Source organism: Mustelus asterias, chromosome 30 (assembly GCF_964213995.1).
Source record: "Mustelus asterias chromosome 30, sMusAst1.hap1.1, whole genome shotgun sequence".
Classification (NCBI taxonomy): Eukaryota; Metazoa; Chordata; class Chondrichthyes; order Carcharhiniformes; family Triakidae; genus Mustelus; species Mustelus asterias.
This window is the reverse complement of record NC_135830.1, coordinates 7896963-7920242: the sequence shown is the minus strand read 5'-3', so window position 1 is coordinate 7920242 and position 23280 is coordinate 7896963. Positions and strand designations below refer to the sequence as shown.

The following is a 23280-nucleotide window of genomic DNA, read 5'->3' as shown; positions in this document are numbered from 1 at the left end:
TGGTTAGCGCTGCTGCCTCATAACGCCAGAGACCTGGGTTCAATTCCTGGCTTGGGTCAATGTCTGTGCGGAGTCTGCACATTCTCTCCGTATCTGCGTGGGTTTACTCTGGTTTCTCTGGTTTTCTCCCGCAGTCTGAAAGACGTGCTGGTTAGGTGCGTTGGCCATGCTCAATTCTCCCTCAGTGTACCCGGACAGGCACCAGTGTGTGGCGACGAGGCGATTTTCACATTAACTTCATTGCAGTGTTAATGTAAGCCTACATTTGACACTTTATAAATGTTAAACTTCCTCTGAGTATGAATGGTTGAATATCGCTGTGAATCCTCATCGAGCTGTTAGTGTAAGTGAACGTGAATAAGTTCATAATTGGAAGCAAGAATTCTCCTGCCAGCTTTGAGGTTAAGTCCTCGATCAGAGGGATTGGGTATTTATCCAGCTGTGAGAAACAGTTCACCGTTTGTTTAAAAATTCCCAGTACAAAGTATTTGTATTCACTCTTGGGACTTGGGTGTCGCTGGCCGGCCAGCATTTATTGCCCATCCCTAGTTGCCCATGTTCAGAGGACAATTAAGCGTCAACCACTTTGAGTCGCATTTAGTCCTGACCACATAAGGACGACAGATTTCCTTCACTGGAACATTGGTGAACCAGATGTGTTTTTCCGAAAATCGACAATGCTTTTATGGTCACCAGCTGATTCTGAATTCTAGATATATTTATTCAAATTCCACCATCTGCTGTGACGGGATTCGAACCCGGGTGCACAGAACGTTAGCTGAGTTTCTGTATTAATAGTGTAGTGATAAAACCACCAGTCCATCACATCCACACCCAGAGTGTACACACCCTGACTTCCGGTAACCTCGACACACCATATTATATACGTCTGCAGGGCTCCCGGATTGGACAGCATTAACTGTCTCAATCAGAGAGCTCATATTCCAATAACTCCACCTGATGGTTATCGTTAAAGTCATTAAGTATGTCTCTCTCTGTGTCTCTTTCTGTCTTTCCGCGCATCCCTCTCTGTATATCTCTCTCCCTCTCTCTGCCTGTTTCTCTGTGTCTCTTACTGTCTCTCTGCATCGCCCTCATTCACCTTCTCTCTACACTCTTCCTCTGTGTCTCCTCCTCCCTCTCAGTCTCACTCTCCTTCTCCCTCTCCTTCTCTGTCCCCCTTTTCTTATTTCTCTGTCTTTCTCTCTCTCTACCTCGCTCTGTCTTTTGCTCTTGCTGTGTCCATTGTACTGATTCAGTCTCACTGTTTCAAGTTCGCTGACGCTCTCTGTCTCTGTCTCTGTTTCTCTCTGCCTCCCTTTCTGTCTCCCTTTCCGTCTTAGTTTCCCTCTCTCATTGCATCCTTCCAACTGTCTCCCTCTGTCTCCCTTTCTCATTCCCTGTCCATCTCCCTCCCCATTCCCCCAATCTCTATCCCTGTTTTTCTCGCTCTGTGAGAATCCCTATCTGTCTCTTCCTTTCTCTCTGTCTCTCTCTTTCTCGCTCTCTCTGTTTCTCTCTCTGTATCTGTTAGAAACTCTTTCAAACTGTGTCACGCTCCATGTATTTGTGCCCTTCCCTCTCTTTGTCAATCTCTGTCTCTCTATCACTCTCACTTTTGCTCTCACTGCCCTCTCTCTCTCTTTATCTGTCACTCTCTCTGTCTTTGTGAGGCTGTTCGTTATTTATATTTGAAAGTCCAATAGAAAGAGTCAGGGGTCTTGTAGTTGTAGTTTCCTCTCAGCGTCTAATGAGTTGAAGAATTGAAGTAAGTGGATATTTCAGCAGATTTATTACCTGCTGCCTGAAGTGAGTCTGTGTCACAGCATAAATGGCAGTGTTTGTACAACAACTTGTGAGTTGCAACATGAAACCAAATTCCATAACATAGAAATCTAACCATACCGACCGATAGCCCAAATAATACATCCGAATCCATATAGAATAAACCATTAATGTCGACCATAAGAGGATGAAATTGGCTGAGATAACAAATAGTAAAATGATGGATTTCCTGCGACTCTCCATCTCTGGGTCTCTGGGATTCTCCCCACTGCTGTGAGCCCGGAGTCTCCTGCACGCTCTGCTGCTCACTAAAATGTGTCTGACGGTGAAAGCATTGAGCAGCAGAATCAGGACGAACGGGACAGTTGGGGTTTGAATGTTGTGGAGGAACTCGATTGTTGTCCAGACCGGAGAGAACAGAACATTCTCTGTGACATCACAAAACCAGGGTTCGTTCATCAGCGAATATCTATTAAATAACATAAAATACCAGAAAATGTTCTTTAAACAGCTCAGCACCGTCACTGTTCCCAGAACCACAGCCGCTGATTTCTCACTGCAGTATTTACTCTTCAGCTTGGGGCAGCAAATGGCCACAAATCGATCAAAGGTGAAAGTGACGGTGAACCAGACAGAACAGTCAGTGGCTGCATAAAGCAGGACGGCGTGGATGTTACACACGGGGAGCGACAGCAGGAAATCAAACTGTTCCCGATAAAGAATGGGAATGTGTCTTAATATCAGGTCGAGGATAACGACCAGCAGATCCCCCGCTGACATGGCCACCAGGTACTGAGTGACACATTTGGACAGACCACAGTTTCTGCTCGTCAGGGTCACAATTGTGATTATGTTCACTGTCAGGAAGGGAAATAAAGAATAGAATTAGACAGGATTCAGGGAAAGAAGTTACCATTTAGACTGAGGATGGATTGAAATAAAAAATCATGTACACACATAAAATCACTGAAATCTGTTTTTAAATATCCAGCACGTCTTTTGCAGTGTGAGAGGAAAGTGAAGGAGAAGGTCCAAACTCCACACAGACAGTGACCCAAGCCTGGAAATGAACCCAGGTCCCTGACGCTGTGAGTCAGCAGTGCTAACCACTGTGTCACCGTGCTGCTCCATGGTAGCAACACAGTGGTATACATTTGGGAGAGAGCTTTATGGAGAGTCCACAACATTGACCCTCACTCACCTAAAAGTAAATAGCCCCTCTACCTTGTGGGGTATTTGGAGGGTGAGAAGGATGAGGGTGTGAACCCTGACAGAAAATCCAGACTGGAGTCCTGTAGATGGTAATCTGTCGTCTCTCAGACAGTTTACTGACAACCCCTGCATCAGAGCTGGTACCAAAGAGGGCTGGTTTGACCCTTGCCTCTGGACAATACTAACAATTGGCAGAGGGAGATCCTGATGCCTTGACAGCATGGAATCTCTTATATTTACACAGAACTGTACCCTGGAGAGGAGATCACAGCATTGTGGCCACTGTTAGCACAGCACAGGAAAAAATAGTAATCTCACACTCGATTGGCACAGAACACAACTTCCAGTGTTTGCTTTCAAGAGTGGGAGAAAGCTTCAAGGTTCAGCGAATAGCTATCGTCCATAATGCTCAGTGCGATTACTGCTGTCCCACGTTGGTCTACTGGACCAGTGCAGCTGCATCAGTCCTCTCTCGACAGGAAGGTTGCCAATCTATGCACCAGGTAAAACTCAAACAAAGGCCAGTACCAAAGGAAAAGCCAAGCAGGCTGCCTTAATGCCTATCGTCCGGTGACTCTGATATCCAATATTATGAAATGCATCAAAAGGTTAGTCATGGCATGAATCAGTTCCGGCTTCCCAGATTGCCTGGATCCACGACAGTTCACCGACATCCCACAACAGGTCCACAATGCCTCTCCCTGGCCCGATAGTGAACCATGGAACACAGACTCGTGTTTATCAACTACAGCTCAGCTTGCAACACCATTAGTCCTACGAAACTCGTGTCCAAAGTCCGTGGCCCTGGGCTTGGCTCTTGCCTCTGCAATTTGATCCTCAACTTCCTAATCCATAGAAAGCAAAATTAAGGACAATCAACAACATCTCCTTCACAATCATCCTGAACAGCGGTGCGCCGTAAGGCTGCGACCTCAGCCCCTTACTATACTCCTTATACACTGGTGACTGTGTGGCCAAATTCCCCTGAAACTCGATTTCCAAGTTTGCTGATGACACCTGCAGTGGGCCGGAGGAAGAGACAGAGAATCTGGTGAACTGGGGCGACAACAATAATTTCTTCCTCAATGTCAACAAAGCAAATCGACTTCTGGAAGCCCAGTGGAGTACATGCCCCGATCTACATCAATGGGATGAAGTTGAAAGAGTCGAGAGCTTCACGTTTTAGGGTCCACATCACGAAAAACCTTTCCTGGTTCCTCCATGACGTCCCTATAATTAAAAAAGCCTACGAACACCTCTATTTTCTCAGAGGTTTAGGGACATTTGGCATGTCAGCTGCGACTCTCACCAACTTTTACAGATGCACCATAAATAACATTCTAGCTTGGTATGGCTCCTGCTCTGTCCAAGACTGCGAGAAACTTCAAAGCTTGGTGAATGCAGACCAGTCCATCACTCAAACCAACCTCCCACTCATTAACTCTGTCTAAACTTCCCGTTGCCTCACAAAAGCAACCAGCCTAATTCAGGAATAACGCACCACAGACATCAACTCTTCCCACTTGTTCCATCAGAGAAAAATATAAAGATTGTGTGAGGACATGGACCAACCGAATCACAGAATCATAGAAACACTACAGTACAGAAGGGGGCCATTTGACCCATCGAGTCTGTACCTACAACAATCCCACCCAGGCCCTATCCCCAAAGTCCCACATATGTAGCCTGCTAATCCCCCAAACATACATATCCCAGGACGCTAATGGGCAGTTAACATGGCCAATCAACCTAATCTGCACATTTTGGACTGTGGGTGAAAACCGCAGCATCCGGAACAAACTCATGCCGACACGGGTAGAATGTGCAAATTCCACACAGACAGTGATCCAAGCCAGGAATCGAACTCAGGTTCCTGTGAGACAGCAGCGCTAACCATTGTGCCACCATGCTGCCGACTCAGGAACAGCTTCTCTGCTGCCACCAGACGTTTGAATGGACCCACATTGCATCAAGATGATCTTTTACTACACCCTAGCTATGACTGCAATATTACATTCTGCCCTCTCTCCTTCTCTATGTACAGTATGCGTTGTCTGTATGGCACTCGAGCAACAACACTTTTCACTGTATATCCAATGTTATGAAATGCATCAAAAGGTTAGTCATGGCATGAATCAATTCCGGCCTCCCAGATTGCCTGGATACACTACAGTTCACCTACCTCCCCAACAGGTCCACAGACACCATCTCCCTGGCCCAACACTGAACTCTGTAACACTGTAACTCTGAACATAGAGAAGGAGAGAGTGCAGAATGTAATGTTGGATTCAGAGCTAGGGTGTAGAATAAGATCATCTGAATGTGATGTGGGTCCATTCAAACGTCAGATGGCAGCAGAGAAGAAGCTGTTCTTGAGTCGGCAGCATGGTGGCACAATGGTTAGCACTGCTGTCTCACAGGGACCTGAGTTCGATTCCCGGCTTGGATCACATATTTATTATATGCGAAAATAATAAACCAAATCAATTCAAATCAAATCAGTCTTTCACATCTCAAGCTGAAACATCAGCACGATGTGCCCTGACCTTACCAATCAACTTATGCAGGTTGATGATGTACACGGGACGGCTGTGATCGAGACTGAATTTACAAGGCTGAATGTGGACATTGGGGAGCTGCGAGAAACTGGACTTGCTCACAGTGGATTCTTTCCAGAGGAATACCACACGTTCTTGTAATAGGAGAAATCCCAACAGGCGAGATGTGAGAATGGAACAAAGTAAAAAAAAAAGCTTCACTGGTGCTGATGGAATCCCAGGAATTGAAATGGGATCCCTGATGCTGTGAGGCAGCAGTGCTAACCACTGTGCCATACTGCCATCCTGCAAGGTGCCCTGGAGATATCCAAGATCACGGCCAGGACACCATCATCACCATATCCGTAGTAGGGAAATCATTGGAAAACAATCTGAGGGACAGAATTAATCTCCACTTCGAGAGGTAAGGATTTATGAACAATAGTCAGCATTCCTTTGATAGGGGGAGATCATGTCTAACAATTCGCTGGAATATATTGAGGAGGTGACTGGATGAGAAGATGAGGGAAGTGCAGTCGATGTAGTCTACGTGTTCTTCAGAAAAGCTTTTGACAAATATGGGAGACTGAACAAGGAAGTGATTCCGATTGGAACCAGGTCAATTTGGTAAATTATATTCAAAATGGCTGAGTGGCAGGAGGCAGAGGGTGATGGTGGAAGGTTGTTTTTGTGACTGTAAGCCTGTGTTCAGTGGGGTTCCACAGCGATCGATGCTGGGTCCCTTGCTGTTTGTAGTGTACATTGATGGTCGAGACATGAATGTGTGAGGTGTGATCAGTAAGTTTGCAGATGATACAAAAATTGGTGGTGTGGTAAATATTGAGGAGGAAAGCCTTAGATTACAGGAATCATAGAATCCTCCAGTGCAGAAGGAGGCCATTCAGCCCATCGAGTCTGCACTGAGCACAATCACACCCAGGCGATATCCCCTGAACCCCATGCATTTACCCAAGCAATTCTCCCTGACACTAAGTCCAGTATACCCTGGCCAATCCACCTAACCCACAAGTCTTCCGACTGTGGGCGGAAACTGGAGCACCCAGAGGAAACCCATGCAGACACGGGGAGAATATGCAAACTCCACACAGATGTGGACCAAGCCAGAAATTGAACACACGTCCCTGGCGCTGTGGGGCAGCAGTGCTAACCACTGTGCCATCGTGCTCAGGAAACTGAAAGGCTGGTCAAATGGGCAAATGTAATTTACACCTGACGAATGTGAAGCCATGCATTTGGGACGACTATCCGGGCAAGGAAATGCACCATGTCCGGTCGAGTCTGAGGAAGTGCAGAGGACCAGAATGAATTTGGGGTGCATTTATGAGGATCCCTAAAAGCAGCAAGACAGGTGGATGAGGTGGTTAAGACGACATGTAGGATACTTGCCTTAGCAGCCGCACATAGAATATAAGAGCTGGGAGGTGATGATGGAAGTTTATAAAACGCTGGTTAGACCAGAGCAAGAGAACTGTGTACAGCTCTGGTCATCACACTCCAGGAAGGAAGTGATTACACTGGAAACGGTGGAGAGGAGATTCACCAGGATGCTGCCTGGGCTGGAGAGTTTCAGCTATGAGGAGAGGCTGGTAAGGCTGGGTTTTTTACGTTAGAGCAGAGATGGCTGGAGGTGGAGCGGGTGTAGTGGGTGGTGGTGGGGAATGCTCTCAGGTGGCAGGCGGCGGGGGGGGGGGCGGGGGGGGGGGGGAACTGAGTGATATGTACAAAATTATGTGGCACACGGATAGGAAGAAACTTTTTTCCCTTTAGTAGAGGTGTCAATAACCAGAGGGGCGTGGATTTAAGGTAAAGGGCAGATTTTTGTGTGGATTTGAGGGAAAATGTTTCCATCCACAGGGTGCTGGGATCTGCAGCTCACGGCCTGAAAGGATGGTAGAAGCGGGAACAACCACAAAAGGCATTTTGATCAGCAACTCAAACGCCAGAGCATATAATTATTAAACTAGAAAGAGTGCAGGAAAGATTTACTAGGATGCTACTGGGACTTGATGGATTGAGTTATAAGGAGAGGCTGGATAGACTGGGACTTTTCCCCCTGGAGCGTCGGAGGCAGAGGGGTGATCTTATCGAGGTTTATAAAATAATGAGGGGCACACATCAGCGAGATAGTCAATATCTTTTCCCAAAGGTAGGGGAGTCTAAAACTAGATGGCACAGGTTTAAGGAGAGAGGGGAAAGATACAAAAGGGTCCAGAGGGGCAATTTTGTCACACAGAGGGTGGTGAGTGTCTGGAACGAGCTGCCAGAGGCAGTAGTAGAGGCGGGTACAATTTTATTTTTTTAAAAGCGTTGAGATAGTTAAATTGGTACGATGGGTATCGAGGGATATGGGGCAAATGTGGGCAATTGGGATTAGTTTCGGGGTTTAAAAAGAAAAGGCGGCATGCACAAGATGGGCCGAAGGGCCTGTTTCCATTCTGTAAACTCTATGACAAGGCTGTGGATCGAGTGCTGGAAAATGGGATTCGATTGGATAGGTGTTTGAGGACCAGTTCAGACATAATGGCCTCATTTTGTGCTGTTAACACTCGGTGGCTGTTGGACCACCCACAGCAGTGGCCCCAACACTTGCAGTTCTCACAGCGCTGGCTGGGATACCGACCACCTCCCAAACCTATCTGGTTGCAAATGCGCAATTGTAGCCAGCAGTGACCTGCCTGGTTTGAGAGAGACATCTGTCAGCTCTCTGCTGCTGCAGCTCGCTTCAACACAGCAGCTGCCGCCAGGTAGTCCGGGGGTCCTCAGCTCTTTCTGAGCAGCTCTCGACCAGATATAGACCCAGCCCCCTCCCCACCACCTGGACCAATCACCCTCCATTCCCCCACACCAATTGCATGCAGAGTGTCAGCAGGGCACCTCTCCCTAACCCACTGGGCATGCAGACAGGCAGCGAGAACTCCTCCCTACCCCACTGTGCATGCAGAGAGGCAGCGAGAACCCCTCCCTACCCCACTGTGCATGCAGAGAGGCAGCGAGACCCCCTCCCTAACCCACTGTGCATGCAGAGAGGCAGCGAGACCCCCTCCCTAACCCACTGTGCATGCAGAGAGGCAGCGAGAACCCCTCCCTACCCCACTGTGCATGCAGAGAGGCAGCGAGACCCCCTCCCTAACCCACTGTGCATGCAGAGAGGCAGCGAGACCCCCACCCTACCCCACTGTGCATGCAGCGAGGCGGCGAGACCCCTCCCTACCCCACTGTGCATGCAGAGAGGCAGTGATGCCCCCCTCCCTGCCTCCACCAATCACGTGCAGAGTGGCAGCGGGGACCACCCCACCCCACAGACAGCGGGCAGAGTGGTAACGGGACCCTCTCCCACCCAGCAACTACATTCAGAGTCGGCCCCGCTACCTTCAGGGTCCGCCCCTGTAGACCCCGCCACCTCATGCCCCACTCCCTGGTACTGCCCGGTGGGCATTGCCCAAGGGGCACCTACCTTTGCCCTCGACCTTGCCCAGTGCCCTCAATGGCCTTCAGTTCTCCCGGCGAGGTCATCATGACTCGTCCTCATACATGTGGCCAGCTGTTTTCCTCACGGGACACAACCGCTCCCGGTGAGGCTGCAAAGGCAAGTGTGGCGCACAATTCCATCCCTGGCTCGCTAATTTCATTTAAATTTGTTTTAAAATAAATTGAAATAATTTATACAGCCTCTTGCCGGAAATGGGCAGGAGACTGAATCCGCTGTTTCCATTGCCGGTGAAAGTTGCAAGAGGTGAGAAATGGGACGTGGACCTGAATTCCAGGCTGTCACGCGGTTTTACTTGATCATCCCACCATCAATGGACAGGGAGTAGCTGTTATCCTGCCGCCACACCCCCCCCCCCCACTACCGTGTATGTGTTGGGTGTGTCTATATTGTCTGTACCAGTATGCATGTGTATGTGTGCGTGTTTGTGTGTGAGCAACAGAGTACCTGACGAGTGTTCCTAAGTGTGCGTTATTCTGGAGTGTTGCAGCAATTTTGCTTCTTGAATTTGTGTGTGAGTGGGAGTAAGTTTCTAAATCTGATTGCTTCTATCAACAAATGTGTGTATTAATGTATGTGCGTTTGGGTGTGTCTGTGTGTTTGTGTTCCTGTTGCTCTCGGAGAGCTTGTGGTGACACAGGGGATAGCGTTGCTGCCTCACAGCACCAGAGGTCCTGGTTCAATTGCAGGCTTGGCCACTGACTGTGCAGATTCTGCATGTTCTCCCCATGTCTGCGTGGGTTTCCTCCGGGTGCTCCAGTTTCCTCCCACTTTCTGAAAGTTGTGCTGGTTGGGTGCATTGGCCGTGCTAAATTCTCCCTCAGTGTACCTGAACAGGCGCTGGAGTGTGGTGACTCGGGGATTTTTATAGTAACTTCATTGCAATGTTAATGTTCGCATACTTGTGACACTGATGAATAAATTTCAAATTTAATGAAATATGTTCTCTCTGTGAGATCCTGCTGTGCAGATATGACCAATAAAATTGATTCTGTGGCCTGGTGATTGGGTGGGTGAACTGGTGTTATATGCAGAGGGTGAAAAGGATTCTGTCTCAATCTTTTCCTCACGGTGGAATAGTGTTTGAGGTCACATGTCTATGGAAAGTCACAGCACTCAGAAGACATCCCAGCCCACAGACCCTGAGACAATTGTCAGTGGCTGAAAGAATTAATAACCGGATACAGAGATTCAACAAGAGCAGCAAACCCTGTACAGGAAATGACAAGAAAATCAATACAGTTAAACAGCCTTTCTAGAATTAGGAACTGGACACAGGGGACGGGACCTTCCAGCCTCACTCTTCCCCAAGCTGCAAAATCCCACCCGTGTTCAACAGACCTTCCCCAGTCTCCGCCCCTCGCCTGCTCCGATTCCCGTGGCGGTCGGGCCGGTCCAATTCCAGCCAGAGACTTACCCGGAACACCAACAATCGCCAGGAGGGGATAGTAAAAGCATTGAATCACGTTCAGTAGATATACAATCCGATCAACTGATGTCATCCACCAATAATCAGCAGTAAACTGAGAAATCCAATAGAATACACTCCTGTCCTTGGTTGGAACATTCCGGTTCATTGTTCCCAGATTCTGATCCATTGTTGAAACATTCCAATCCATTGTTCCCAGATTCCGATCCATTGTTGGAAGATTCCAATCCATTGTTCCCAGATTCTGATCCATTGTTGGAACATTCCGGTTCATTGTTCTCAGATTCTAGAGGGCACAGGTTTAAGGTGAGAGGGGAGCGATACAAAAGTGTCCAGAGGGGCAATTCTTTTTTCACACAGAGGGTGGTGAGTGTCTGGAACACGCTGCCAGAGGTAGTAGTAGAGGCGGGTCCAATTTTGTCTTTTAAAAAGCATTTAGATAGTTACGTGGCTATCGAAGGATATGGGCCAAATGCGGGCAATTGGGGTTAGTTTATGAGTTTAAAAAAAAGGGTGGCATGTACAAGTTGGGCCGAATGGCCTGTTTCCATGCTGTAAACCTCTATGACTCTGTTCTGACCCATTGTTGGAAGACTCCAATCCATTGCTCCAAGATTCTGATCTCTCCTCTCCCTCCCTCTCTCTCCACAGCCGCTGATCTCTGTTGGTGTCGGAGTTGCCGCTCCCGCTGACTCAATGGGACAACACATTGAACGGAATCCCTTATTAATAGAAGAGGGAAATCCCTCCAGGCACACTAATCGGATCCATGGAGACTCACATCAATTCCAGTCACTAAACAAACAGCTTCACTTAACCCCCTTCAATCCAACACTTTTTAGAACCCAAAGTAGAGCAGTTACAGCCTCGATGGAGTGTTGAGGGTCAGGGAGGTATGGAAAGTTGGAAATAATGTAGGGTCAATATTAATTCGATATAGCAGAGATCACTCTGCGAGCGTTAATTTCGAGACGACGAGAATACAAAAGCAGGGGTGTACTGCTGAGGGTTTATAAGACACTGGCCTGACCGCATTCACAATATTGTCAGCAATTGTGGTCCCCGTATCTAAGGAAGGATGTGTTGGCCTTGGAGAGGGTCCAGAGCAGGTTCACAAGAATGATCCGGGGAATGAAAGACTTGACGCATGAGGAGCGTCTGAGGACTGGGGGTCCATACGCGATGCAGTTTGGAAGTATGAGGAAGGAGATAACATTGAAACTTACTGAATAATGAAAGGCCTGGATAGAGTGCACTTGGGGCAGATGTTTCCATGAGTAGAGGAGACTTGGACCCGAGGGCACAGACTCAGAGGAAAGGGATGGCCCTTTAGAAATGTGATGTGGAGATGGCGGTGTTGGACTGGGGTGTGCGCAGTAAGAAGTCTCACAACACCAGTTTCCCACTCACCTGATGAAGGAGCAGCGTTCCGAAAGTTCGTGATTCGAAGTAAACCTGTGGGACTTTAACCTGCTGTTGTGAGACTTCTTACTTCAGAACTGAGACGAGGAGGAATTTCTTCAGCCAGAGGGTGGTGAATCTGTAGAATTCATTGTCACACAAGGCTGTGGAGGCCAGATCATTGACTGTATTTAATAAAGCGATAAATAGGTTCTTGACTGGTACAGCGATCAAGGGTTACGGGGAGAAAGCAGGAGAATGGGTTTGAGAAACTTATCAGCCAGAATTGAATGGTGGAGCCGGCTCGACGGGCCGAATGGCCTCATTCTGCTCTTATATCTTATTGTCTTATGGGTATCCTGGTCGTGGTTTTTAGATGAAGTTAACGTCAATCAGGGTTGATATAGTCTGCTTAATCCAGGTTGTAGCAGATCTTATGTACAGCTCATGGACAGAACAATCTTAATATAGGACTTCACATGGATCAATCTCTCAGCATTACGTACAGTACAGTCTTAGCTCGAGTCATCAGATAGAACTATCTCTCAGTGTTATGTACAGTACAATCTGAGGCTTCAGATAGAACTATCTCTCAGTGTTATGTACAGTACAATCTGAGGCTTCAGATAGAACTATCTCTCAGTGTTATGTACAGTGGAATCTGAGGCTTCAGATAGAACTATCAGCGTTACGTACAGTGCAATCTGAGGCTTCAGATCGAACTATCTCTTTGTTACGTACAATACAATCTGAGGCTTCAGATAGAATTATCTCTCAGTGTTATGTACAGTACAATCTGAGGCTTCAGATAGAACTATCTCTCAGTGTTATGTACAGTGGAATCTGAGGCTTCAGATAGAACTATCAGCGTTACGTACAGTGCAATCTGAGGCTTCAGATCGAACTATCTCTTTGTTACGTACAATACAATCTGAGGCTTCAGATAGAATTATCTCTCAGTGTTATGTACAGTACAATCTGAGGCTTCAGATAGAACTATCTCTCAGTGTTATGTACAGTGGAATCTGAGGCTTCAGATAGAACTATCAGCGTTACGTACAGTGCAATCTGAGGCTTCAGATAGAACTATCTCTCAGTGTTATGTACAGTACAATCTGAGGCTTCAGATAGAACTGTCTCTCAGTGTTATGTACAGTGGAATCTGAGGCTTCAGATAGAACTATCAGCGTTACGTACAGTGCAATCTGAGGCTTCAGATAGAACTATCTCTCAGTGTTATGTACAGTACAATCTGAGGCTTCAGATAGAACTATCTCTCAGTGTTATGTACAGTACAATCTGAGGATTCAGGTAGAACTATCTCTCAGTGTTATGTACAGTACAATCTGAGGCTTCAGATAGAACTATCTCTCAGTGTTATGTACAGTACAATCTGAGGCTTCAGATAGAACTATCTCTCAGTGTTATGTACAGAAGAACCTGATCAAGAAGATTCACATCAAACTTTCTCAGCGTTTTCTCTTGTGAGGTTGTAAGGAGGCAAGGGTGAGTTGAGGAGTGTGTGGGAGAAGGAGACCGGGACACCTGAACAGAGTCAGCAGCACCTTGAGGAGAGTGTGAGAGGGGGACACGGGACATCGGGACAGACAGTCAGCACCTTGAGGAGAGTGTGAGAGGGACACTGGGACACCGGGACAGACGGTCAGCACCTTGAGGAGAGTGTGATAGGGACACGGGGACACCGGGACAGACAGTCAGCACCTTGAGGAAAGTGTGAGAGGGACACTGGGACACCGGGACAGACAGTCAGCACCTTGAGGAGAGTGTGAGAGGGACACTGGGACAGACAGACAGCACCTTGAGGAGAGTGTGAGAGGGACACTGCGACAGACAGACAGCACCTTGAGGAGAGTGTGAGAGGGACACTGGGACAGACAGACAGCACCTTGAGGAGAGTGTGAGAGGGACACTGGGACAGACAGACAGCACCTTGAGGAGAGTGTGAGAGGGACACTGGGACAGACAGACAACACCTTGAGGAGAGTGTGAGAGGGACACTGGGACAGCGGGACAGACAGACAGCACCTTGAGGAGAGTGTGAGAGGGACACCGGGACAGACAGACAGCACCTTGAAGAGAGTGTGAGAGGGGGACACTGGGACACTGGGACAGACAGTCAGCACCTTGAGGAGAGTGTGAGAGGGACACTGGGACACCGGGACAGACAGTCAGCACCTTGAGGAGAGTGTGAGATGGAGACATAGAGGATTGAAGCTACTGGGAGAGCTGTGCAGCACTGGGATCGAGACTGTTTGTTTCTGTCCTGTGGTGCTGAGGATTCTCTTCAATATCGACTCCACAGTCAGGTGTCAGGGACACAACTCTTTATTCCGTCTGTTCACACAACACTCCAAACATTGACTGCCCAATCTGCGAGGATCCCAACAGCTCACCCCACACCTGAGATCACATATCCCGTTCCCTGAAAGAAAGCCCCAACATATATAACACTCTCCCCTGTAAGTAACACCTCCCCCCACCCCCCGCCACTCCCACACCCCCCGGTACAGCAACAGCATTTGAAACCATTTGCGAACATTTTTCTCTCTTCACTTCATACAGGCTTGGTGCAGAATCCACAGCATATTTACAATATAATACATCCCATAGTTCATTCCTGATCCTTATGACCATCTCACATAGACATGATCAGGGGGAGCGACAACCCCTTGGGGCTTGATGCCTGGGGACTGGAGCCAGTTTTAAGATCTTCTCTGGTGAGTGAGGCCTCGATGAACCCACGAACGTTTGATCGTCTTCCCGCCGGTCGTCAGTAACCAATGTCGAGTTCCCTGTCCCCTCCATCAGCGGAGGAGCTGTTGATACCAGGCCTCCCTGGCCTTCCACATAATAGAACAGAGAGTATAGAAGGTGGCAGGAATCGAACCTCAGGCAGAGCAAAATAAAGGTGACAGGAATGAGAAGGGAGGTGGTCAATGCGGGACTCAGGGTGTTGAACCTCAATGCGTGCAGTGTATCAATCAAGGTAAATGAGCTTGTTGCGCACATTGAAATTGACCGGTACGATGTTGTGGGCACCACAGAGACGTGGCTGCAAGGGGATCAGGGCTGGGATCTAAATATCCAAGGATAGGTGTCTTATTGGAAGGACAGGCAGATGGGCAAAGGGGGCGTGGTTGCATTGTTCGTAAGGACTGGCGTTAAATCAATAGCAAGAATCGATACAGGATCAGAAGGCAGAGAAACTCTGTGGGTAGAGTTGAGGAGAAACAATGGTAAAAAGACCCAGATGGGAGTTATGTACAGGCCTCCAAGCAGTAGTCAGGATGAGGGGCAGAAAATAAATCTGGAGATAGAAAAGGCACATAAAAAGGCAATATTACAATAATTATGGGGGACTTCAATATGCAGGTGGCCTGGGAAAATCCGGTACGTAGTGGGTCCCAAGAAAAGGAATTTGTGGAATGTCTAAGAGATACTTTTTTGGAGCAGCTTGTGACAGAGCCTACCAGGGAAACGGGAATTCTGGAGTTGGTGATGTGTAATGAGGCAGATTTGATTAGGGAACTTAAGGTGAAGTGACCCTGAGAGAGCAGTGACCACAATATGATAGAATTTACCCTGCAGTTTGAGAAGGAGAAACTGGAATCAGATGCAAGAATATGACAATTAAATAAAGGTAACTGCAAAGACATGAAGGAGGAGCTGGCCAGAGTTGATTGGAAAGGGAGCCGAGCAGGGGAGACAGTGGAACGGCAATTACAGGAGTTTTCCGGGGTGGAGGGTTATTCGGGAGGCACAACAGAAATTCATCCCAAGGAGGAGGAAACCTGCTAAAGAGAGGACGAAGCTTCCATGGCTGACGAGGAAAGTAAAGGACAGCATAAAAGCAAAAGAATCACTGGAGGCAGGGAGGGTACCAGAGGACTGGAAATTAGCTGATGTAACACCGCGGTTTAAGAAGGGAGGGAGGCAGCAGATGGGAAATTATAGGCTGGTTAGACTGACTTCCTTCATTGGCAAGATTTTAGAGTCCATTATTAAAGATGAGATCGCAGAGTACTTGGAAGTGCATGATAAAGTAGGACTGAGTCAGCACGGCTTTGTCAAGGGGAGCTCATGTCTGACAAATCTGTTAGAGTTCATTGAGGAGGTAACAAGGAAGTTAGATAAAGGAGAACCAGTGGACCTGATTTATTTGGATTTCCAAAAGGCCTTTGACAAGGTGCCACATAGGAGACTTTTAAATAAGTCAAGTGCCCGTGGTGTTAAGGGTAAGAAGCTGACATGGATAGAGGATTGGTTGACTGGCAGAAGGCAGAGAGTGGGGATAAACGGGTCTTTTTCAGGATGGCAGCCGGTGACTAGTGGTGTGCCTCAGGGGTCGGTGCTGGGACTACAACTTTTCACAATACACATTAATGATTTGGAAGAACGAAATGAAGCCACTGTTGCCATGTTTGCAGATGATTGAAAGATATGCAGAGGGAGAGATAGTATTGAGGAAGCAGGGGGACTGCACAAGGACTTGGATAGGCTAGGAGAGTGGGCAAAGAAGTGGCAGATGGAATATAACATGGAAAAGTGTGAGATTATAAACATTGGAAGGAGAAATGGAGGCATAGCCTATTTTCTAATTGGGGAAATGCTTAGGCAATCAGAAGCACAAAGGGACCAGGGAGTCCTTGTTCAAGATTCTCTTAAGGTTAACGTGTAAGTTCATAGAACCATAGAAAATTACAGCTCAGAACCAGGCCTTTTGGCCCTTCTAGTCTGTGCCGAACCATTTATTGCCTCGTCCCACTGACCTGCACTTGGACCATATCCCTCCACACGCCTCTCATCCATGAACCCATCCAAGCTTTTCTTAAATGTTCAGTTCGCAGTCAGGAAGACAAATGCAATGTTAGCATTCATGTCGAGAGGGCTGGAATACAAGAGCAGGAATGGACTTCTGAGGCTGCATAAGGCTCTATTTGGAGTATTGTGAGTGGTTTTGGGCCCAGTATCTAAGGAAGGATGTGCTGGCCTAGGAAAGGATCCAGAGGAAGTTCACAAGAATGATCCCTGGAATGAAGAGCTTGCCGTATGAGGAACGGTTGAAGACTCTGGGTCTGTACTCGTTGGAGTTTAGAAGGATGAGGGGGATCTTATTGAAACTTACAGGATACTGCGAGGCCTGGATAGAGTGGACGTGGAGAGGATGTTTCCACTCGTAGGAAAAACAAGAACCAGAGGGCATAACCTCAGGTTAAAGGGACGATCCTTTAAAACGGAGAAAAATGGAGGAATTTCTTCAGCCAGAGAGTGGTGAATCTGTGGAATTCGTTGCAACAGAGGGCTGTGGAGACCAGGTCATTGAGTGTGTTTAAGACAGAGATAAATAGGTTTTTGATCAATAAAAGAAACAAGGGTTATGGGGAGAAGGCAGGAGAATGGGGATGAGAATCATATCAGGATTGAATGGCGGAGCAGACTCGATGGGCCGTATGGCCGAAATCTGTTCCTCTATCTCAAGGTTTTATGAAGAGAGGTTGGATAGGCTTGGGCAGTTTTCGTTGGAGCAGAGAAGATTGAGGGGCGACCTGATCGAGTTGTACAAGATTATGAGGAACATGGACAGAGTGGATAAGGAGCAGGGATAAACTGGGATTGTTCTCACTGGAAAGACGGAGGATGAGGGGTGACCTAATAGAGGTGTATAAAATTATGAAAGGCATAGATAGGGTGAACGGTGGGAAGCTTTTTTCCAGGTCGGTGGTGACGTTCACGAGGGGTCATAGGTTCAAGGTGAGGGGGGGGGGGAGGTTTAACACGGATATCAGAAGGACGTATTTTACACAGAGGGTGATGGGGGCCTGGAATGCGCTGTCGGGCAAGGTGGTGGAGGCAGACACACTGGGAATGTTTAAGACTTATCGATATAGCCACATGAACGGAGTGGGAATGGAGGGATACAAAATAATGGTCTAGTTTGGACCAGGGAGTGGCGCGGGCTTGGAGGGCCGAAGGGCCTGTTCCTGTGCTGTATTGTTCTTTGTTCTTTGAGCAGCTGTTTCCCTTAGTTGAAGGGTCAGTTACGAGGGACATAGGTTCAAGGTGAGGGGCAGGAGGTTTAGGGGGGAATGTGAGGAAAAACCCTTTTACCCAGAGGGTGGTGACGGTCTGGAATGCGCTGCCTGGGAAGGTGGTGGAGGTGGGTTGCCTCACATCCTCTAAAAAGTGCCTGGATGAGCACTTGGCACAGCCATAACATTCAGGGCTATGGACCAGGTGCTGGCAAGTGGGATTAGGTGGACAGGTCAAGGCATTTCATGTATCGGTGCAGACTCGATGGGCCGAAGGGCCTCTTCTGCGCCGTGTGATTCTATGATTCTCTGAGTGTTGCTGAGGTCATGGAGTGGCCGGGAAGTGATGGGTTCAGGCTGGTTGGGTTGGTGGGGATCAGGTGGTGGGAGAGGCGGGTGTGAGTGGAATGTTGGAATGGAACCAATGTAACAACCAACAGAACCACATTGGATCTGTTGCAGTGACCAATGAGAACAAGCTGTGAGGGTCAGCTGACCCTGTAAACTATGTAACCAATGAGAAAATGGTGTGGTGGTCAGCTGACCAGCTGACTCTGTATAAGTAAGAAGCTGCTGTGGTTTGTGGGAGCTTGGAATGGCCCAGGGTGAGGCCTCGAGTGTTGGAGTAATGAAGTTTCATTATTGAAACGTTTTGTCTGATTTACAAGTTGGAGTAAGTTTTGTTTCATTTTATTGCCCAGAACTGAAGAGTCCCTTCTGCTGGATGAACATGGGATTCCGAGGAGGGTGGGGTGTTTATTTGGGGTGGGGGTGAGGGTAGGGCGTGTGGGGCTGTCCCATACGGGGCACCGTCTGCGCCTTTAAAATTAAATCCAAAGTTCCATGAGTTTTTTCCCCTCCTAATGTTTTCATTGTAACTATGATCTGATGTCAGTGATTGAAATCAGTTTGTCAGATGGTCGCAGGAACAGCACAATTCTCCAGTAGAATAGGCCTTCTGGACAATCGCCGGGTAAACCCTTAACTATCAGGGGTGCAACAAGTACGATAGTGCCCAGCCGCCCCTTCCCATTACCAAACAGCGCCACCCAGCCCATGCTCCAATCCATTACTAATTAAAACTCTGTCTGTCTCCTCAAATTTACCATGTCCCAGCATCCGGCGCACTCCGAGTTAATGAATTCCACAGATTCACCACCCATTGAGAGAAGTAATTTCTCCCCATGTTTGTTTTAAATCTGCTGTCCCTTTCCCGTAAGATGCCCTACATTGTTCTACATTGTGATTCCTGATAGGCTGCTTTATACCACTCCCACTACAGTGGCACAGTGGTTAGCACTGCTGCCTCACAGCGACAGGGACCTAGGTTCGATTCCCGGCTTGCCTCACTGTCTGTGTGGAGTCTGCACGTTCTCCCCGTGTCTGCATGAGTTTTCTCCGGGCGCTCCGATTTCTTTCCAATGTCCCATAGAAGTGCTGGTTACGTACATTGGCGATGCTAAATACTCCCTCAGTGTTAACGAAACAGGCGCCGGAGTGTAGCAACTGGGGGATTTTCACAGTAACTTCATTGCAGTGTTGATGTAAGCCTACTTGTGACACGAGTAAATAACCATTATACTTATTCACTGATGCTTGAGTGTTAAACCTCCCGATGCAATCAGCACTTGTTTACACAGCAAAAACAATCCCATTCCAAGAGATACATAGGAGAGTGAACGTCGAAGGGCCTGTTCCTCTGCAGCACTTTTCTTTGTTCCGAAGGCATAAATATCTTTAAACATGTTGATTTTGAAATAATTTTATCCAAGATTTAACATAAATCTGTCTTCTTCACATCAGGTTATGGATCTGACTTTTATGGTAAGAAAAACATCCTTCAGTTCAGTTCCTGTTGTTCAACTCCTCCAAAACATTCATGGGGGCGATGGGTTATTCACTCAGACATTTCCCTAAGATGCTTTTAATGTGATAATCCTTGGACATTTAAACTGATAGTGAAAAAATCATGACAGTTCAATGAATCCGATCACATTGCAGAATGCCAAGACGAATATAACCTGCTGCCTGGCTAATTGGATTAGCTATGCTGCCTCACAGCACCAGGGACACAGGTTCGATTCCCGGCTTGGGTCACTGTCTGTGCGGAGTCTGCATGTTCTCCCCATGTCTGCATGGGTTTCCTCCGGCTGCTCTGGTTTCCTCCCACAGTCTGAAAAACGTGCTGTTAGGTGGATTGCCAATGCTAAAGTGTCCTTAGTGTCCACAGATATACTGGATTGGTGGATTGGCCATTTTACATTACCCCTTAGTGTCCACAGATGTACTGGATAGGTGGACTGGCCATTCTACATTGCCCGTCAGTGTCCACAGATGTGCGGGTTAGGTGGATTGGCCATGCTAATTGCCCCTTACTGTCCAAAGATTTGCAGGTTAGGTGAATTGGTCATGCCACATTTAGCACTCCTGCCACGATGAATCATAGAATTCTAGTGCAGAAGGAGGCCATTCAGCCCATCGAATCTGCACCGTCCACAATCCCATCCAGGCCCTGTCCCTGTAACCCCATGCATTTACCCTAGCTAGTCTCCCTGACACTAAGCGGCAATTTAGCCTGGCCAATCCACCTAACCTGCATATCTTTGAACTGTGGGAGGAAACTGGAGCGCCCGGAGGAAACCCACGCAGACACGGGGAGAACGTGCAAACTCCACACAGACAGTGACCCGAGGCCAGGAATCGAACCCGGGTCACTGGCGCTGTGACATCCCACGAAGTACCAACCTATTTCTGAATATCAAGATTTATTGATGTTGGGGGTACAGAGTGTAAGCAGAATAAGAGGATTTTAGGGCGCCTTCGTGTTGAGCTGGGCCAGAGAACGGGGGTTTAAACATTTGAATTCAGTTTGTAAAACCTGGAAATAAGTCCGTGAAAATAGCGGTGGAGTTGATGGGTTGTTGTAAAAATCTGACCAGTTCACTGATGTACTTCGGGAGAGGTCCTTACCCAGGCTCAGCTCTACGTGACTCCAGCCCCACACCAATGTGGTTGACTCAACTGTCCTCTGAAGTGACTGAGTAAGCCCTGTGGTTGTAAGAAAGCTCCAACGATGAATTTCCAAGGATGGACACTAAAGTCAGCAATGCCCACACACTGAGAATGAACAATACTGATTTTTGCACGACACATCGGTTATGTTACACCACACTGAGGGCCTCATGGTTGATTTGCCAGCAGGATAAAGCCTCAGAACCGCAGGTTGTGTAGTGTCCAAAGATGTGCAGGTTGGGTGAATTGGCCATGCTGAATTGCCCCTTAGTGTCCAACGATGAGAAGGATAGGTGGATTAACCATGCTAACTTGCCCCTTAGTGTCCAAAGATCTGGAGGATCGGTTGATTGGCCATGTTAAATTGCCTTAACGGGTGCGAAAACTTGGTAAAGTCAGGTGTGAGGCGATTAGAACAATCCGTGCAGATGTCCACTTTACCAAGGCCCGAAAATGGCCGCGATCCGAACCGCGCCCGAAATGGGTGATGCATTTAAATTGACTTAATGAGTTGGATGCCCAATCTTACCTGCCTTTCCCCCCTTACCATCGCGTTCGCCCGTCCAGATTCGGCGCGGAACAGATGTGCTCGGCAAAGGTCTGTTTCGGGCAGTCCAGCTCTGAGGAGGTAAGACCAGAGCTTCTGGCGGCTCTCTGAATCAGATCAGTGGTGGGGGGAGCGGGGGGTGCGGGAGGCCGGAAGTGGATCAGGTCATTCTCTGGTGAGGGGGGGGGGATGTGGATCAGATCATTGTCTGGTGAGGGGGGCGGGGTGGGGGGGGGGGGGGAGGGAGGTGTATCAGATCATTCTCTGGTGAGTGAGGGGGGGTGGGGGTGACAGGGAAGCGGACCCGATCGTTCTGTTTTTGCGGGGGGGAGGGGATGGGAGGGGGGGGCAGGCCGTTTTCTGTTGGGGGGGGCAGGAGGAGGGAGGCCAGATAATTCTCTGGTGAAGGGGGCAGAGGTGGGAGGGTTGCCGTTGCCATTCTGCGGGTGATCGGTGCCGGGGGGGGACAAGGGGTCGCGATCGGTCTGGGTAGTGGGGGAGGTGGGTGTAAAGGGGGATAGTTATGTTGTGGGGTGGAACGATGTCTGTGGGGGCCATCACTCCCACTTTTCACTCCCAGGTCACTTTATCCGCTTGTTGCTGCCCGGGAGCGATGTGACAGGGGCGCCCATTTCAGATGTATTTCTCACTGCGCACGTGCAGTTCAGAGCTCCAATCGGAGTTGCAGCGTTTCGAGAGCGAGAAGCCCCGCCCACAGAGCGATTCAGACTCACAATGTTTTTTCCAGGGTAAGTGCGTATGGGGCCCCGGAGAACAGATTGCCAAGTCAGATCTGAATTGCGTCCAGATTCAGCGCTTGGAATCAAAATGGTAAAATCGGGCCCTTAGTGTGCAGAGGTGTACAGGTTCGGGGGATTGGCCATGCTAAATTGCCCCTTAGTGTCCAAAGACATGCTGGTCAGGTGCATTGGCCATGCTAAATTCTCCCCAACTGTCCAAAGACATGCTGGTCAGGTGCATTGGCCACGCTAAATTGCCCCTTAGTGTCCAAAGACATGCTGGTCAGGTGCATTGACCATGCTAAATTCTCCCTGAGGACATGCGAACAGGTGCCGGAGTGTGGCGACTTGGGGATTTTCACAGTCGATTCATAGAGATTTACAGCATGGAAACAGGCCCTTTGGCCCAACATGTCCACACATCCCAGTTTTCACCAATAAGCTAGTCCCAATTGCCCGTATTTGGCCCATATCCCTTTATACCCATAGAAATCATATAATCCCTAATGTGCAGAAGGAGGCCATTTGGCCCATCATGTCTGCACCAATCACAATCCCACCCAGACCCTAACCCTGTAACCCCACCCATTTATCATGCTAGTCCACCTGACACTAAGGGGCAATTTAGAATGGCCAATCAACCTAACCTGCTCACCTTTGGACTGTGGAAGGGAACTGGAGCACCCGGGGGAAACCCACGCAGACACGGGGAGAATGTGCAGACTCCACACAGACAGAGACCTGAGGCTGGAATTGAACCCGGGACCCTGCCGCTGTGAGGCAGCAGTGCTAACCACTGTGCCACTGTGCAGCCCATCTTACCCATGTAACTGTCTAAATGCTTTTTGAAAGGCAAAATTGTACCCGCCTCCACTACTGCCTCTGGCAGCTCGTTTGCAATAAGTGACTTTTCAACAAAATTAATTTAATTGCAGAGTTAATATAAGCCTACTTGTGACCAATAAATAAAATTTAATCTGTAAACGGTGCCATCTTTGATGAAGAGTAAGATAAAAGCAAAATACCGTGGATGCTGGAATCTGAAATAAAAACAGGAAA

General features: G+C 48.2%; 1 protein-coding gene across 1 annotated transcript; it reads right to left on the bottom strand.

The window, feature by feature from the left end:
* Window positions 1–1740: 1740 nt before the first annotated feature.
* On the bottom strand, window positions 1741–21655 carry LOC144480728 (putative G-protein coupled receptor 139). Its single transcript, XM_078200317.1, has 3 exons — window positions 21464–21655; window positions 10460–10757; window positions 1741–2642 (listed from the first exon to the last, which is right to left on the bottom strand). Exons 1-3 carry the CDS (start codon window positions 21482–21484, stop codon window positions 1741–1743), a joined length of 1221 nt encoding a protein of 406 aa, XP_078056443.1. The 5' UTR covers window positions 21485–21655.
* Window positions 21656–23280: the final 1625 nt, after the last annotated feature.

What these genes read in the sequence shown, in the direction of transcription:
- LOC144480728 (XM_078200317.1), bottom strand. Translation starts at nt 21,484, where the DNA reads ATGGTAAGGGGGGAAAGGCAG. An exon ending in TGGTAAGGGGGGAAAGGCAG is followed by an intron (nt 10,758 to 21,463) that starts GTAAGATTGGGC and finishes TGTGCCCTCTAG; the next exon opens with AATCTGAGAACAATGAACCG. An exon ending in GGCGATTGTTGGTGTTCCGG is followed by an intron (nt 2,643 to 10,459) that starts GTAAGTCTCTGG and finishes CCTTCCTGACAG; the next exon opens with TGAACATAATCACAATTGTG.